The sequence below is a fragment of the Sciurus vulgaris genome, assembly GCF_902686455.1.
Source record: "Sciurus vulgaris genome assembly, chromosome: 3".
NCBI lineage: Eukaryota > Metazoa > Chordata > Mammalia > Rodentia > Sciuridae > Sciurus > Sciurus vulgaris.
Window position 1 is genome coordinate 54,552,314 of NC_136463.1, and position 16,526 is coordinate 54,568,839.

Below are 16,526 nucleotides of genomic sequence, written 5' to 3' on the forward strand. Positions count from 1 at the left end.
AGAAAGAACTCAGGTTGAGAGACTTGGGTGCAGTGGTTCCAAAGTGTGGTCCCTGTAACACCACCAGCAGCATCACCTGATATCCAAATTCTCAGGCACATCCACCCCGAGCTACCGAATCAATCAGACCTTGGGGCTGGGCACCGTTTTAACAAGCTCCCAGGTGATTCTGATGCATCGATAGTTTGAGAACCACTGCTTTGGTGGAAAGAGATCTCTGGGATTGAGGTAAGAAGCACAGTATGTTTTTATCCATTTTGCAATTTAAGACTGTCTCTGCTTTTGTTATACTTTTGATTTCATATTTCTTGCCTCCCCTTTAGAAGTCCCTAAGGGGTAAAGGGGGGAAGGGAGAGAGTATCCTGGGAAGAGTGGTAACTTCTCAGTGAATCCCCAGGCCCCTAGTTTATGACTTTCCTCTACTAAACTTTTTTTTTTTTTTTTTCTTTTTGCAATGCCAGGTATAGAATCCAGGGCCTTTCACATGCTAAGCATGCATTCTACCACTAAGCTACACCCTACACCCCAGCCCCTCTCCTACTAAACCTTGACCATCTTTGGCTCTGTCCTCCAGCTCTGGACCCCAAGTAAAATGTTGAAAAGAATGGAATTGGGTGGTGGACCCAGCAAGGGTGAGAGACTCTGCTTTTGCTGCCCTCACCTTTCTCATGGCCTTTCCCCCAACCAGACAGCTATTAAAAGAAACAACCCCAGGAAGTTTCTGCGCAGCGTTGGAGATGGGGAGACTGTGGAGTTTGATGTCGTGGAAGGAGAGAAGGTTTGGGAGCTGCTGTGGGGTCTAGAGATGGCCAGCTTGTGGGGGAGTGGCCTGGAGGTCAGCCCAGGCTTTGACCCTTCTGGGACCAGCTCTGCTTCTGGGAATGGGGCTGTGTTCTCTCACCAGGATGTTGTTTTAATACTAGGGATGTTCTAAAGAGTGTATCCCTGTCTCTGTCAGTAGTATCTAGGTTTCTTCTCAGTAGTTCACCAAGCACATGCCATATCTGTTTTTCGTATGGGGCCCATCCCCAGCAGGATGCTTCCGAGTCAGTCCTCTGGAGTAAAAGATGGATGGTAGCTGCCAGCCCTTTCTCCACCTCATGGTCTTTTAAACCTAAGGGGGTGGGGCATGTCATAACAGTTATTTCAGAAGGACAAGTTGTTCTTTCCCAGATGAGTACCAACTCACTGTTGCCCATGGGCAGGGTGGGGGAGCTGGATAAGTGTAAGAGGAGCCACAAGAGAGCTGGAGAGGGGACTAGGCTGGAAGACAGAAGAGACTCCAGTGATTCCAGCAAGTTTGCTGCAAATGTCGTGCATCTGTCCGGGGGTTCTGACCATTCCCCTTCCACATTTCCAGGGTGCAGAAGCTGCCAATGTAACTTGGGCCCGGGGGGTGCCAGTGAGGGCAGCCGCTATGGCCCCCAATCGACGTAGATTCTCCGCCGATTCATCCCCCGGCCTCGCCAGCTGCCCCACCACCCATGGTGGCAGAGGCTCCCTCAGGTGGAACAGAACCTGGTAGTGAAGGGGAGCGGGCTGAGGACTCAGGGCAGAGGCCCAGACGACGCGCCCACCACCCTTCTTCTACCGACGACGGTTTGTGCGAGGCCCTCGGCCCCCTAACCAGCAGCAGCCTATAGAGGTGAGGGGAAGCTGCAGTAAGGGAGCCATCTGCCCACATTCTGGGCAAAAGTGGGAATTGGTGAGGTTAGAGACTACAGGGTCCCCAAAGGAACTGGAACTGAGCTGGGAAGAGCTAGGGATAACCCGGTCCCTGGACAACCAAGGTCCCCAGAGCTCACTGAGGCCTTTGTATATTCCTAGGGCACTGATGGGTAGAACCCAAAGAGACAGCCCCATTAGAGGTGGACCAACAGCAGGAGATAGCGGGTGCCCCCACCCAGATTCCGGCCCAGATATCCTGAAGGTAAGACTCCTTTTCGGGGCTTGGTCTTTCCCTTTTCTGTCCAGTGTTCAGTCTCTGCAAAAGGGGAAGATTTCTATGAAGTGCCTAAAGTTCATGGTGAGAGGTGCACAGAGGAAAGCAGGACTTATGGAGCTGAAAGCCTGTCTTCTGGAGATGGGAATGGGGAAGTTCTAGGGAGAGAAGAGGTCTGTTCTGGGTTCTGGTCCCTTGAGGGCTCCTTCTTTCCCTAGGCCTTTCCGCCCCAGGCCACCTCAGCAGCCTACCACTGAAGGTGGGGATGGTGAGACCAAGCCCAGCCAAGGCCCCACTGATGGTTCCCGGCCTGAACCCCAGCGCCCACGAAACCGCCCCTACTTCCAGCGGCGACGGCAGCAGCCCCCTGGTCCCCGGCAGCCCACAGCCCCAGAGGTGAGGATAGTGTAATGAAAAGAAAGGCTGGGACCAACTGTCCCTTCCTCCCTTTATCACTGTGCCACTTCCCTGTCCCTGTCCTTTCATGTAGATTGCTAGGTCCATCCCTGGCAGGCACTCTACCTGCCCCAGCAGAGGCAATCAAGCCATGTTACCCCCCACAGAACCCCAACCCCACCCCAGCTCTGCTTGGAGCCTTAGCACCAGCTTGTGGTGTATGAACTGTAGGAATTGTTGGGAGAGAAGGGGAAAAGGGGAAAGGCAGAAGGCTGAGTTGGAGACTCTGAAGAACAGGAAGCCCAATTGACTACCATTTTCTCTAGACCTCAGCCCCATCAACAGTGGGGACCCCCCCACCAACCATACTGAGTGATTCCAACTCAAAGGACACCCAGAGCTACCATCTGGTGAGAGGCTGCTCTTTTCAGAGGGCAAGTGGCCACAGAAGGCTGGGGACTGGGTCTAATGATAAGTTAAGTGTTCATGATTTGTCTGTTTCTTTTTATCTCTTAGGTATCTGCCAGTTTTTTTCCAACTGACCTGTACCCTACCCAGCACCCCCTCCCTCCTTTCCCATAACTCATGACATCAAAGACCGGCTTTTCCCCTTTTCCTTGAGACTCAGGAGGGCTAAAGCAACAGCCTTTTGCATTTTTTCCCCACTCTCCCTATCAAGGGTTGAAGGAAGGGTTCCATCCTTCGTGTTCAGAGGCATCAACTCCCTCCCCTAAGTCAGGCTGAGAAGGAACCAGCCAGCTCTTACCTCCTCCTGGTTGCTTTTCTTTCCCACCCAGTTTATTTTTGTTTCCCTTCAACCCCCCTACCTCTGAAGCCATTTTATGAACTGTCATGTGCCACCTGAGCCTCCAGTAAAAACAAAAACAGGCTTTCCTGTTGTCTTGGTCTCTGCCTCTTTTATGTTTTGGAGAATTTAGATCACTGGTAATTCACTTCAGGACCATGGAAGGTGAAGTGTGAGAGGATATAGGCATTCAGCAGAGTCTGTCCCTGCCTCTTTGCTCCAGTGCCCTAGCTGTGCAGCTCTGACAAGTGCCTTCAACAATGAGATTCACTGTTCCTGTCAAACAGGGATGATGCCTCCCTTGCAGTGCCTGGCACTTGCAGCTACAGTTTATTGAGCATTTACTATTAAAGCAATAAAAAGTAATGGAAGTGGGCATGAGTGAAAGCATCTAGAGGATTGAGGCCTGGAGCTGAGGCAAGACAAAGGGAAGAAGAGGGGCAGGCAAAGTGGATTGTAGTCCCTGTCTCAGCCATCCTCCAGTGCCTCCACGACAGGACGCTCATCTCCATACAATGACTTTATAGATGAATCTATATATACACATTTAGTACAACAGCCTTTGGTTTCTGCTCCCTACCATTCAAACAAATACAAAAAATATCCAGTCTCTTCCCATCCACTGTTTACAAAAAGTCTTTCAAATTCCCTCTTGCCCTTAGTTGGTCAAAAGCCTATGGGGACAGCACCCTTCCAGAATAGAGGTGGAGGAAAGAGCTAGGGCCCCCACTTGGCAGGCTTGGGAAACAACTGAGATGGGGCCCCAAATTTAGAGGCAGATGCTTGCTGTCCCTTCTCACCACATGAGGGTACATACCTTGTGTTCCCTCTCACCCTGAAAAGCTGAGCCTGCAGGGAGGGAGAAAAGGCTAGATTTTGGAAGGGTGAGTCCTTTGTCCTAGAGGGGTCAAGATAGAGCCCCCTTCACCCAGAGTCTGTGGCAATAATTCAGTGAAAGTGCCAGATTGTGGGAGGAGTCTAAGGTGGTGGGAAACTCAACTTATGGTCTCATGTCCTGCTTTCTGCTTCAGTTTGTTCCACTGAGAAGCCAGTCTAGAGGTGATGGAAGTATTTGGAGTGCTTGGTGGGAAGGGGCGGGGGAAGAAACAGCCCACCCTGACGCCACAGCCTAACCACAACAAATAATCCAAAAGAGTCACACGAGGGGAATGAAGGGGTGCTCAGACCACCCTTCCCTTCAGCTTCCCAATTCTACCAGGTTGCAGGGTTTTTTCTCCACCCTGGAAGTAATGGGGAAGAGAGGGTTAAAGTGCTGCAGAGGAAAGGAGGGGGTTTCTGGGGGTGGAGAGAGCTGGCTCTCCCACCCCTGCCTTGCCCCTCAGTCATTCTCATCTGGCCCTAAGTATTCAAGTTCCGTGCTGGGTTTCACCTCCTGCTCTAAAAGAGAGGGTGTCCGTCGGAAGGCGGCTGAGATCTGGTCAAACGTCCGGCCTCGGGTTTCAGGCACTTTTAAGAAGGTGAAGATGAAGAAGCCAAGCAGGAGGACCGCAAATAGAAGGAAGACGTAAGGACCCATAGCATCCTGGGATAAGTGGAGAAAGGTGTTGACAGAGTAGGGTGGCGTGGGATGGGAAGGGATGGTCTCAGGCAAGCCAGGAACTAAATATCCTCATAAGGAGCTGGGGATACTGCAGAAATAGGTGGCTCTTCAAGGGGCAATAGAAATGACCAGAAATGAAGATTTACAATGAAAAATTGATTGTCTGAGCCCGGACCCATTTCTCATCCCATATCACACTCAGAGGAGATTCCCAGCCATTCATAGTATTAATATGAAGTTTAAATCATTTTATTCCTGGTCTAAGTTATGCCACTGGTTAGTTCCAAAGACACCTGTGTTACTATCCATTCTAGTTCTGCCGCATTTTTCCTTTGATTCTGATGGAGCAACTCCACCAAATTTATCCAAAGACTACCTACCTAGGGTTGGGGATCCCTGATTAGAAAGTAAGCAGGATAGTGCTGTGCTGCCCCCCAATATTCTCCAGTGTGGGAGATTGGGGCAGGAATGGGGGACCTACCGCAACATACTGGAAACCCATGCCAACGATGAAGTTGCACGTCCAGTTGGAGAAACCAGCCACTGCCATGGCTGCTGGGCGGGGTCCCTGGCTGAAGAGCTCGGCCACGATGAACCAGGGGATGGGACCAGGGCCAATCTCAAAGAAAGCCACAAAGCCAAAGATGGCCACAATGGAGACATAGCTCATGGCTGGAACCCGTTCCTAGGGACGAGGCAGGGAAGGTGGGAAATCTGGTTCAGGCTTTTCTGGATCTTTCCTTGCATTTGACCCACAGGAAAATTGAAATCTACCCTTCCCAGCAGCTTGTGGGGGGCCTGCCAACCTCCATCAGAATAGGCCCTGGAGCAGTTCTGAGCACTGACATTATATTGGCTGCCCCATGTAGATTCAAGGCAGAGGGAACATTCTGGTCTCAACTCATGATGGTTGATTCCCCATTGGCTCTAAACCTGAGTTCTTAGGAATTATTGTTCCTGAGGCTTGACAGGGGCTCTTTCTTCTAGCTGACACACTTGTGCTATAGCCAAATACCCACGGTCCTGGCATATGAGCAGCCCCAGGATTGAAGGCATGAATATTAAGGAGTAGCCCTGGCTAGCCACAGAACCTTGGGGTCATTCCCGTGGGTTGGGCTGTTGGTCCCTCCCAGCCCCGCAGGCCTCACCAGCAGAAGCAGAGCCACAGTCATCAAGATGGCACAGCCACACATGCCTGCCAGGCCCAGGAGATGGAGTGTCCGACGCCCAGCGCGCTCCACCAAGAACACCTGTGGGAAGAGTTAGGCCTTGGCAGAGGACCTTCAAGATACAGGAAGTGGGAACATTTTGACAGGTGGGGATAGCCAAGAATAGGGCCTCCAGAACCCCCATGACGTGAAGCCTGTGGTGCAGTCCATTCCAGAGGCAAGTAGTTACCGAGACCAAGGTGAAGACAGTATTGACCACACCAGCTCCTATGGTGGCATAGGCTGGCTGCCCGACCCCTGCTGACTCGAAGATGCTGGTCGAATAATAGAAAACCTAGAGGTAAGGAAGAAGAAGAGTTGATGGCAGAGCTGGCCTGTCTTCTACTCCAGCCATACCAAACTGGACTAACTCTGAGTGTTAATGAAGGAGGTTAGCTCCCTTCTCCCCTCCCCAGGCCTGCTGGCAGCTCCATACGTACAGCATTGATGCCTGAGAGCTGCTGGCTCAGCTGCAACACAACTGCAATAACTAGGGGCTGCCGGTGGGTGCGGCTGCCTAGGAGTTGGAGCAGGGACAGTGGTCGCTCTCGCTCCAGCTTCCGTTTCTCATCCTTCAGTTCGGCCAGCGCATCAGACACATCGGCCCAGCCCGTCAGGCGCTTCAGACCTGGGGATGGGGAGAGTCAGGCCTGATAGGGCCTGAGAGGAGGCCAGGTGCTAGCAAGTCGGGCGGAGGCACGGGACTGGGCTAGATGCAGGGTGTGACTCACTCTTTCGTGCGGGCCCTTCCAGGTTTCGGATGATGTAAAGATAGCGGGGGCTCTCAGGGCAGAAGGGCAGCAGGACCAGCTGCATGAGGGCCGGGAGTACTGTGATGCCCAGAAGCAGTGGCCATAGAGTGGCAGTGCCCAGCATGGACTCCAAGCCTAGCACCTATGGGAGAAGGTTGGGAAGGAGAGCAGGTGACTCATGTCTCCTGCCTGAACTTGGAGATCCACCCCAATCCCTGCCTAGTCCCCCACCAGGTCAGGCCTAGTCACCTGGGCAATCAGAATGCCAATGACGATGGCCAGTTGGTTGAGTGTCCCCAAGGCGCCCCGAAGGTGAGTGGGGGCGATCTCCCCCACGTACATGGGCACCAGCCCTGATGTTAGTCCTGAATAGAGGGAAGAAAAGAGGGCTCAGGGCAGCTGCCCACTCCCATTTGGAAGCCCAAGTATGATGAAGAAGAGCCAGGCTCATGACAGGGCTGTGGTGCTCATGGGTACCTGAATAGGCGCCAATGAGGAACCGTCCAAGAATGAGTATCTCATAGGAGGCAGTGGCATTGGCCAGGCCCATGAGGGTGCCCCCCAGCACCGCCAGGACATTGTTGGCCAGCATAGCCCTTTTCCTAGTGAGCAAACAAGAGTGGAGCTGTGTCAGGGACCCATGCTGTGGCTCCCTTCCTACTCCCCCACCCTTGCCCTCCAGCCCCATACCTGCCCAGCCACTGAGAGATGATGCCAATAAGGAAAGAGGAAATCATGCCGCCCACAGAGAAGATGGCCACGGAGAGAGCCCAAAGGGTAGTAAGGGTGCCTGGTGGAATGGAGCCAGGTCCCTCAGGTCCCTGCCTTCCCAGCCACGTTTCATTGTAGCTCTGTTCAATCACCTGGAGGGACAGCACAGTAGTGATTCCCTGCAGATCCTTCCTTTTCCAACCCCTCAAGACCTCCTGTCCTTGTTTGGGCACCCCTACCCTGCTAACTTCAGACCCCTCACCTTCTGTGGGGCATTGATGACTCCAATGTTGTAGCCAAACTGCAGGGAGCCAAGCACAGCTGAGAATACAGCAAGGACCAGGGTCCCAGTCACTCGCTGCTGAGGGGGTTCCCCATCCTGGACAGGCATAAGCAGAGAGGGGAATGTCATGTGGAATCATGCTTTCTTTCCTTCCTCCAGGGGCCTGGGCCCAGCTGGAGCCTGAAGATGCTGGGTTCCATCCAACAGGCTGGGTGAGGGAAACTGGGCCATATTAGGAATTGCACAAAGATCTCAATGTAAACAGGAGTACAAAGAACCCAGTGGTAACCAGGGCATGGAGGAGAAACTGGATGTTTGAGTCCACAAGGCAGAGAAATGTTTGAGGACCTAAGTCTCTTAATTTCCCTGTGACCTTGGGACAGGCTCAGATTTGTATGACCTTGGACAAGTCACTTCCCCATTCTGAACCTAGGTTTCCTCTTCTGTGAGCTGGAGGCGATGTTGCTTGCCTTGCTTACCTGTCAGTGAAAGTGTTGTGAAAATCAAAATCGAATATTTACAGTAACTCTAACAGTGCTAGTTTTATAAACTGACAAGTGCATTATTATCATCAGCCACTGTCCTGTTCCCTTCTCTCTAGGGGTTTTCTCAGAAGTCCCCCAACAGGCCTAAGAAGGCCAATTCCAAAAAGGACATCCAAGTCATTCCTCTGGGGGTGTCTCTCTATTTCTCTGCCCTGGCCTCCCCTCTCCTTCTAAGCTCCGACCAAGGGCTGGGGGCTGTGCCCGGGTTCTGCCAAGGAAAGACATGCCCAGGGGAAGAGGGAGGGATGGTGGCCTGAGGGGCGGTGGCAGTGGTGGCTGCTCGCTGGCGGCACAGACTGTCTCCGAGCAGAAACCTGAGCTGGGGGAGGGGGGGCTGACACTCCCCTCTGCCCCTCCACCCACCACGGGCCAAGAGAAAGTTCAACGTCCTGGAGATCCGCCAGGAGTGGGGGGTGGGGCCCACGAAGAGCCTCCAGTCCTCGAAACACTGCCTGGGAGCCTCTGGGACAAGATGACAGCTACTGTTGGGTCAGACCCTCCCGGATATGGAGATATTTCCCAAGTTGAATCGAGCACAGGGTGTCCCGGAATAGGGCGCAACTCCGCGTAGCAGGAAAGGAGACGCACTCTGAACTGGGTAGAATTCAGTTGCGGCCTGAGTTCCCGAAAGGTCCCCCATACCCACTCTGTCTCTTGGCGGGAATGGAATCTGACAGTCACGGGTTATCCAGATGGGTATAAATAGCCAGCCCCCCACCTCCACCCCCTGCGCCTGTGCAGGGTCCGCCCCCTGGCTGTCCCCAGTCACGACCCCAGCCCAGGATAAGCGGGACCTGCTCCCGCCCCGCCCCCGCATGCTGAACCCTACTTCCGAGCCGATCTGTTGGAAGCCCGATGGCATCTTGTCTTAGAATAACTTGGAGTGCAGAAGCTTCAGTGATGAGAGGCAACTGGGGTGGTCTTTGACCCGGGTCCGACAGGCAAAGGCGCGGGGACCACCGGTATGCTGGAGCAATGTGCGGAGGGCGGGTCTGGGGGGACCCACAGCCACAAGTGAAGGAGATGGAAAGCAGCGGGGCTCCCTGGGATCTGGCGGAGCCGGGCTGGGGGAAAAGAGGAGAGAAGCCCCCGCCACTCCACTCCCGCCCCGCCGCGGGCCACGCCCTTCACAACACCCATTGGCCAGGAGCCCGCACACCCCAAAAGGCCACACCCCCTCGCTAAACCTGGGGCTTAGAGTTTGGCTCGAATTAATAGGGCTGGCCGATGAAACCACGCCCCCTTACCGCTGGCGAGACACGCCCCTCGGGTTCCCGCCAGCTTCAGGCAGGAAAGTTTTTTTGAGAGCAGGATTCTCCAAACGGAAGGCCCCGCCCACCCACGTGCCAGGACTCCGCCCACCACCGGAGATACAGATCCGCAGACATTTTTTTATAGTCTAGTTCGGCGGGTCAGGCTGCTAGGTCGAAGACTAGGGGATGGGCCAGGTGGACTTGCCCGAGGAGGGGTAACTCCAATAGCGTGACACGGAGCGTGCGAGTCGGCGCGCGGGGTGGGTGAAAAACAATGCCCCGAAGTAACCCCGAGCGGCGGCTATTTTTAGCTCACACACTAGGCGCCGCCAAATGTCAGGTCCCTGGTGTCCCGGTCTGTCCCGGGCGGGGAAGGGCAGGGAAATGGAGCCTTAAAGGGTCCGCGACGTACTTCCCACGCCGGGATGGCTCTGGGAGCCAGGAAATTCCGTTCTTGGTGGGTTCGGTGGCCGTGCATCCGCGGTTCTTTCTTTTCATGCATCCCTGCTCCATACACTGCCTGTTGGGCCAGTCCTCTACACACATTCCACATTGGTTCCTCGAGGTGTCCCAAGGGACAGGTGCTCATGCCGATCACGCTACCAACCCTGAGGCCCCTGAGCCGCCACGCATGTGCTGGCCGCGTGGACGACACTCTCTCCAGAGCCTGCTCCCGATTTGTATTCCCAGCCAAACCCCAGCGAAGAGGGCGTGACCCACGGTCAGCGGGTCTAGGGAGAAAAGCCTGACACCTAGACTTCAGACAGCGCGCTTCTCAGAAAACCCGCCTCAGAAATGCGGGGCTGTAGTGCCACCTGGAGGGAGAGCGAGGAGCCTCAGGGAATTGGACCATACCGAAGGTCCCTGAGCATTTTACCTGCCTAAGGCTTCAGTTACGCGCAAGCCAAGTCTCTCTGGAGCTCCAGACCCAGGTGTGCAGCTATCGTTGTAAAGGGGTAGTTCACAACATCTGCATGTCCAAACCTGCTGCTTCTCGTCCTAACTTCTTATCCCAGTGAACTAGTCACCCCCATGTTAGAGATCATGTTTGATTCCTCCTGTCCTGCACCCCTCCACCCCAACATTGTTATTCTGACAGTTTTTCATTCGTCTTGATTTTTTTCCACCTGTATTCTGCCACTTTGGACCACCATATCTCTGATTAGTCTTAATGTTTTTCCTCTTCCGTTAAAAGGAAGGTAGTGTGCAATTTTCAAAACTGGAAGACCGGCGCTGTGGCGCTCACCTGTAATCCCAACGACTCGGGAGACAGGCAGTGGATCTCAATTTCGAAACCAGTCTCAAAATTTAAAAAAAATCAAAAGAGCTGGGGATATAGATCAGTGACAGAGCGCTCCCTGTGTTCAATTCCCAGTACTGCAAAAATGTCTAACCACGCTGTAGCCCAAAGTCACTACATTTCTGTTGTTGCCCCACTGTAAATTTCAAACCCTCCTACCTTTCTGCTTTCATTTCTGCCTTATCTATCACTCTTGTCTTTTATCCTTTCCTCTCATGGTCAAGAAGCCTAACTGCTTCTTGTACCGGGAACCCACTGTGTTCTTTCACTTGGTGCCTTTGCTATATGAATCACTACAACCTGGAATGCCTGAGGTCCCATATTTATCATTAAACAACAAAAAAACCTCTCCATCCTTTGTAAAGTTTTCTTGGACTTTCCTCCAAAAAGGTCTGTGTCCTTATACATAGTTTGTTATCACTGATTTCTCCTCCTTTCTGTAATGCAACCTCAAGGGAAGAAAGTCATCTTGTTTCTCTGCATCTCTAGTACTCAGCTTTGGGAGAGGACTCAATACATTTTTGTTGAGAATGCAATGAGGGTCTGGTGCATATGGAGAAGAATGCAGATTGGAGAGCAACAATCATTTAAGAGCAGAAAGAAAGAAAACAGATTGATGGTAGGAGAGGGACTGATCAGGAAGGTTAAAGGAGAACCAGGGATGGTGGGATACTACAAAAGGAGAAGGGTAGGGAGAGGAAAAAACAGCAGAACAAGGTGCCAAGATGAAAAATGAAGAGTCGGAGAGTGGCACACACTGCCACTGCAGTGCAGTTGGTGGTTGTAGAGTTGGGCTCTGGGTTCCTGCCACTTCGGGCCAGGTTCATTCCTGATGCTTCTCAGGGATGGACCTTTCTAGGTGTTTAAACACCAGCAAAAGTGGAATCAGGAAGAGCAAGTCAGAACTGGATATAAGGAGATAGGATAGTTTAAAGAATATGGAAAAAGTGATGGAATAATAGAAGAGGAGCTAAAAGAAGAATAAGGAGTTGAAGGAAGAAGAGGAAAAATGGCAGGAAAGGTGGAAGGGGTTAAATGATAGAGAATTAAAAAGAAGGGAAACAGAGACTCCATGACAACAAGGAGTTTTGCATTGCAGCTTGTGTGTATGTCGATCTTGTATGGTGATCCTTGGCTGGTTTATCTCAGATCCCCTCATAGACTTTCCTAAGCTACCCTGTCTTGGAGAGCTAATTCCTGCAGACTTTTGTTTTCTAAGTCCTTGTGCTAAGGAAGTAAGAGACTGGATGGCAGGAGAAAGTCAGGATAGTCCCTCACCCACACCTTCACCTCCCATTTGGCTTCCACTTTCAGGGAGGAATCCCTGACCATTTAGCTTCACTGACACTACCTTCTCCCCCTCATCCCTTCCCTGTATTTTGTTTGCATATTTTAGTCTTAGGTGCAAAAGACTGAACTAACAACAGTTCTTAGCAAATTGTCTTCATTGACCCTATGTCTTCTTTTTATTTCATTTTATTTTGGTACTTGGTTTGAACCGGGGGTACTTTATCACTGAGCTACATTTCCAGTCATTTTTATTTTTTATTTTGAAATGGGGTCTCACTAAGTTGCTAAGGCTGCCCTCGAACTTGTGATTCTCCTGCCTTAGCCTTATGAGTTGCTGGGATTACAGGTGTGTGTCCGGGCCACCCAGCTTTATTGTATCTTTTAAATTCATTTTTGGTACCTGGAATTGAACCCAGGGGCATTTAACCATTAAGCAACATCCCCAGCCATTTTTATTTTTTATTTTGAGACAGGGTCTTGCTAAGTTGCTTCACTAAATTGCTGAAGCTGGCCTCGAACTTAAAATTCTCCTGCCTTAGCCTCCTGTGTCATTAGGATTATAGGTGTGCACCACTGACCACCCACCCAACTTTATTTTTAAAGTTATATATTTCCATACCCATTTTCCTGTCTGTTCCTTCAAAAGGCAACCATTTCAATGAGTTTAATGTTCATTTTTAAGTTGTACTCTTGCAAAATATAAATGATTTTGTATGCAGACATTTTTGATTTATGTAAATACCATCTTGTCATGTATTTTATTCTGCTCTTACTTTTTGTGTGTGTGTGCTAGGAATCAGATCCAGGACCTTGAACATGCTAAATATGTGCTCTACCACTGAGTTATGCCCCTGGCCATGACCTTATTTATTTTCAGTAAGCAAGCACTGAGTTTGTAAAATCCACTTGTGGTCTATGATTATCAAAGCTATTACTGCATGATACTCCATGGATCACAACACATTTTATCTACTAACAATCCCATTAATGGGTACCCATGTCACCCAACCACAACAAATAATGTGGTACCATATATATATATATATATATATATATATCCCAACCCACCTTTTTTTAAAAATATTCTTTTAGTTGTTGAAAGACCTGTATTTTATTTACTTATGTGTGGTGCTGAGGATTGAACCCAGTGCCTCACACCTGCTAGGCAGGCTCTCTGTCACCGAGCTACAACTCCAGCCTCTCACCAGCCCCGCTTTGAGAAAGGGTCTTGCTAAGCTGTTTAGGGCCTAAGTTGAGGCTGATTTTGAACTCATGATCCCCCTGCCTCAGCCTCCCCAGTCACTGGAATTATAGGCATGCGCCACTATGCTGGACTTTCTGTTAGAACTTCTTTGGAAGATGTGTCTGTCTATGACTACGACTCTGTTTGTATTATAACTATCTGCAGAAGCAGAATCGCTGAGTCATAGGGTACTCTTACACCTAATATGACTAAGTACTGCCAACTTGTTCTTCAGAATGGCTGTTCCAGTCTCTATACTATCAGCAGTGTGGACACCTCTGCTGCACTGTATTCTTTCAGCCAGCATCACCCAGACACTGCACAGTAGAGTATGAATGTGGGACTAAATTGAACTGAGCCCCAGATCTGTTACTAATTTTGTGCCATTTGTTAAGTACCTAAGTTCTTTGTGCTTATATACCTCATCTGTAAACTGAGAAGGAGATAATAATAGTATCTGCATCTTAGGGTTTTAATGAAGGGGAATAATATAATATTCATATAATGCTTAGAATAAATTGCATAGTTTTTTTTCGACTTTATTGAGGTATAATTGAATGGACAGTAAACAACATATATTTAAAGTGTACAATTTGAAAAATTTCAACATGTATGCAGCTTGTGAAACCATTCCCACAATCAAGATAATGAACATATCCATCATACCCAGTCTCCTTGTATCTCTTATAAATCCCTCCTTCTGGCCCCGCCCCCCGCTTCTTGAGGCAAGCACAGATCTGCTTTCTTTTTTTTTTTAATTTTTTTTAGTTGTGATAGATCTTTATTTTATTTATTTATATGTGGTGCTGAGAATCAAACCCAGTGCCTCACACATACTATGTAAGCACTGTACCACTGAGCTACAACCCCAGTCCACAGACCTGCTTTCTGTTATTATAGACTACTTTGCATATTCTAAAGTTTATTTGATGGGAATTAGATAGAATGGACTCTTTTTTTCTGACATTTTCACTAATATAATGATTTCGAGCTGGGTATGGTAGTGCATGCCTCCTCTTCAGGAGGCCAAGACAGAAGGATTGTGAATTTAAGGACAGCTTTGGCAATTTAACAAGAATATGTAGGGGCTGGGGAGATAGCTCAGTCGATCGAGTGCTTGTCTTATAAGCACAAGGCCCTGGGTTTGATCCCCAGCACCCAAAAAAAAAAAAAAAAAAAAAAAGTCTAAAAAAAAAAAACTGGGGATGCAACTGAATGTTAAATTGCTCTTGGGTAAATCTTTATAAATTTGAGATTCATGTACAGAAGAGTTTTTATTTTTTATAATAATTTTATATAAATTTTATATAAATATAATTTCATATAATATAAATTTTATAAATTTATTTTTATAATACTTTTTTATTGGTAAATAATATTCCATTATATGAATGTACCAATTTGTTTATCTGTTCATCTGCTGGTAGATAAAGGAGTTTTTTTCAGTTTGGGGTCATTACAAATAAAGCTGCTATGAACATTCTGTGTAAGTCTTTGTATGGACTTGTGTCTTCATATTCTTGGAAAATATCTAGGAGTAGAATAGCTGGGTTATGCTGGGCACAGTGGTTCATGCCTGTAATCCCAGAGAAGGCAGGAGGATTGCAAGTTCAAGGTCACTCTTAGCAATTTAGCAAGTCCTTGTCTCAAAATAAATAAAAAGGAATGGGGATGTAGCTTAGCTCAGTGGCAGAGCACCCCTTAGTTCAATCCCCAATACCACACACACACAAAGGAAAACAACAACAAAATACCTGGATTATAAAAATAGGTGTATATGTTACTTTTGTGAAACTGCCAAACTGCTTCCAAAGTGAATGTCCTATTTTACATTTCCATCAGCAGTGTGAGAGTTCCAGTTTTTCCACACCCTTACCAACACTTAGATGGTCAGTCTTTATGTTAGCTATAGTGTCTTGAAGCATCTATACATACCTTTTTGTTGTTGTTTTCGTTCTCCTTCAAAGTGAACCCAGGGCCTTGCCAGATCTAGAAAAATACTCTACCATTAAGCAATATTCTCAGCACCGAATCATTCCTTATTTATTTATTTATTTAATTAATTGGTACTGGGAATTCAACCCAAGGGTTTTAATACCACTGAGCTACATCCCCAGCCCTTTGGGTTTTTTTTTTTTTTTTTTTTTTTTTTTTTTTAATTTGTGTGTTCGTTTGTTAGTTTGTTTTTAGAGACAGGGTCTTGCTAAGTCACTAAGGGTCTCACTAAGTTTGCTGGAGCTGGCCTTGAACTTGGGATCCTCCTTCCCAGTCTCCTGAATTGCTAGAACTATAGGTGTGGTCACTGGATCCAGCTTTATGCATCCCTTTAGACATCTGTCAGCACTTTGGTTATTTTCTGCAAATTCCTCCTTACATTCTTGACTTATTTTCTTTTGGAATATTTTTCTCATTGATTGGCAACACTTTTTGAAAAATGATATAAGTTGCTTGTCAGATTTGAACATTATAAATATCTTCTCCCATCTTGAACTGGGGATGTAGGTCAGTGGTAGAGTGCTTGCCTGGATGTGTGAGGCCCTAGGTTTGATGATCGTCTACCACCCTATCATCTCCCTATTAACTTTTCCTTGATGAACTTCACTGATTAGAAAATTTTAATTTGGGTGTAATCAAAATGACCATTTTGTCCCTTATAGTTCATGAGTTTGAAAATTTGTGTATGTTCTTTCCCATCTCTGTAACCCAAAGACATTCTTTTACCTTTCATCCAGTTAAATGATGAAAAATCCAGTAGGTTATTTTGATAATGCAAGAGTTTATCTTTATTTGAAATGTTAAGGATCCAATTTATCTTCCTTTTAGTGGGCCACATTTATAAAATATCAAATTCTAGTGAGGCCCTAAGCAACTTAGTGAGACCCTATCTCAAAATAAAAAGGGTGGTGGATGTGGCTCAGTGGCAAAGTGCCCCTGGGTTCAATCGCCAGTACCCCCCCTCCCAAAAAGAAATCAAATTCTGATATATTCAAGTGTCTATGAACTTGTATTCTGTTCTATTTGTATATTTGTCAGTTCTTATATAATGCTACCATGTTGTTGATTTTCATGATGCTTTGTAGCAAGTGTAAATTTCCAGAAGGGCAAGACCCCTCTTTGTTACTCTTCCTTTTTAGTGTCCGCTTAACATCTGTGATCTTTTGTTGTTCCATACAAATTCTGGGGTAAAGTTATCAAGATTTATAAAAACAAGATAAGACACCAGTTGGATTTTTGGGG

At 48.4% G+C, this 16,526-nt stretch overlaps 1 protein-coding gene and 1 pseudogene across 2 annotated transcripts; one reads left to right on the forward strand and one right to left on the reverse strand.

Annotated features, from left to right (window-relative positions):
* Nucleotides 1-592: 592 nt before the first annotated feature.
* On the forward strand, nt 593-4,179 carry LOC306656853 (Y-box-binding protein 2-like; annotated as a pseudogene). Its single transcript, XR_013767018.1, has 6 exons — nt 593-778; nt 1,361-1,645; nt 1,828-1,930; nt 2,161-2,338; nt 2,665-2,748; nt 2,855-4,179. The product of XR_013767018.1 is annotated as a Y-box-binding protein 2-like (transcript).
* On the reverse strand, nt 3,651-9,299 carry SLC2A4 (solute carrier family 2 member 4). Its single transcript, XM_079132398.1, has 11 exons — nt 9,033-9,299; nt 7,638-7,754; nt 7,355-7,527; nt 7,142-7,266; nt 6,914-7,029; nt 6,644-6,806; nt 6,353-6,540; nt 6,103-6,207; nt 5,853-5,954; nt 5,186-5,389; nt 3,651-4,686 (listed from the first exon to the last, which is right to left on the reverse strand). Exons 1-11 carry the CDS (start codon nt 9,063-9,065, stop codon nt 4,483-4,485), a joined length of 1,530 nt encoding a protein of 509 aa, XP_078988524.1. The 5' UTR covers nt 9,066-9,299; the 3' UTR covers nt 3,651-4,482.
* Between the last annotated feature and the right edge of the window lie 7,227 nt (nt 9,300-16,526).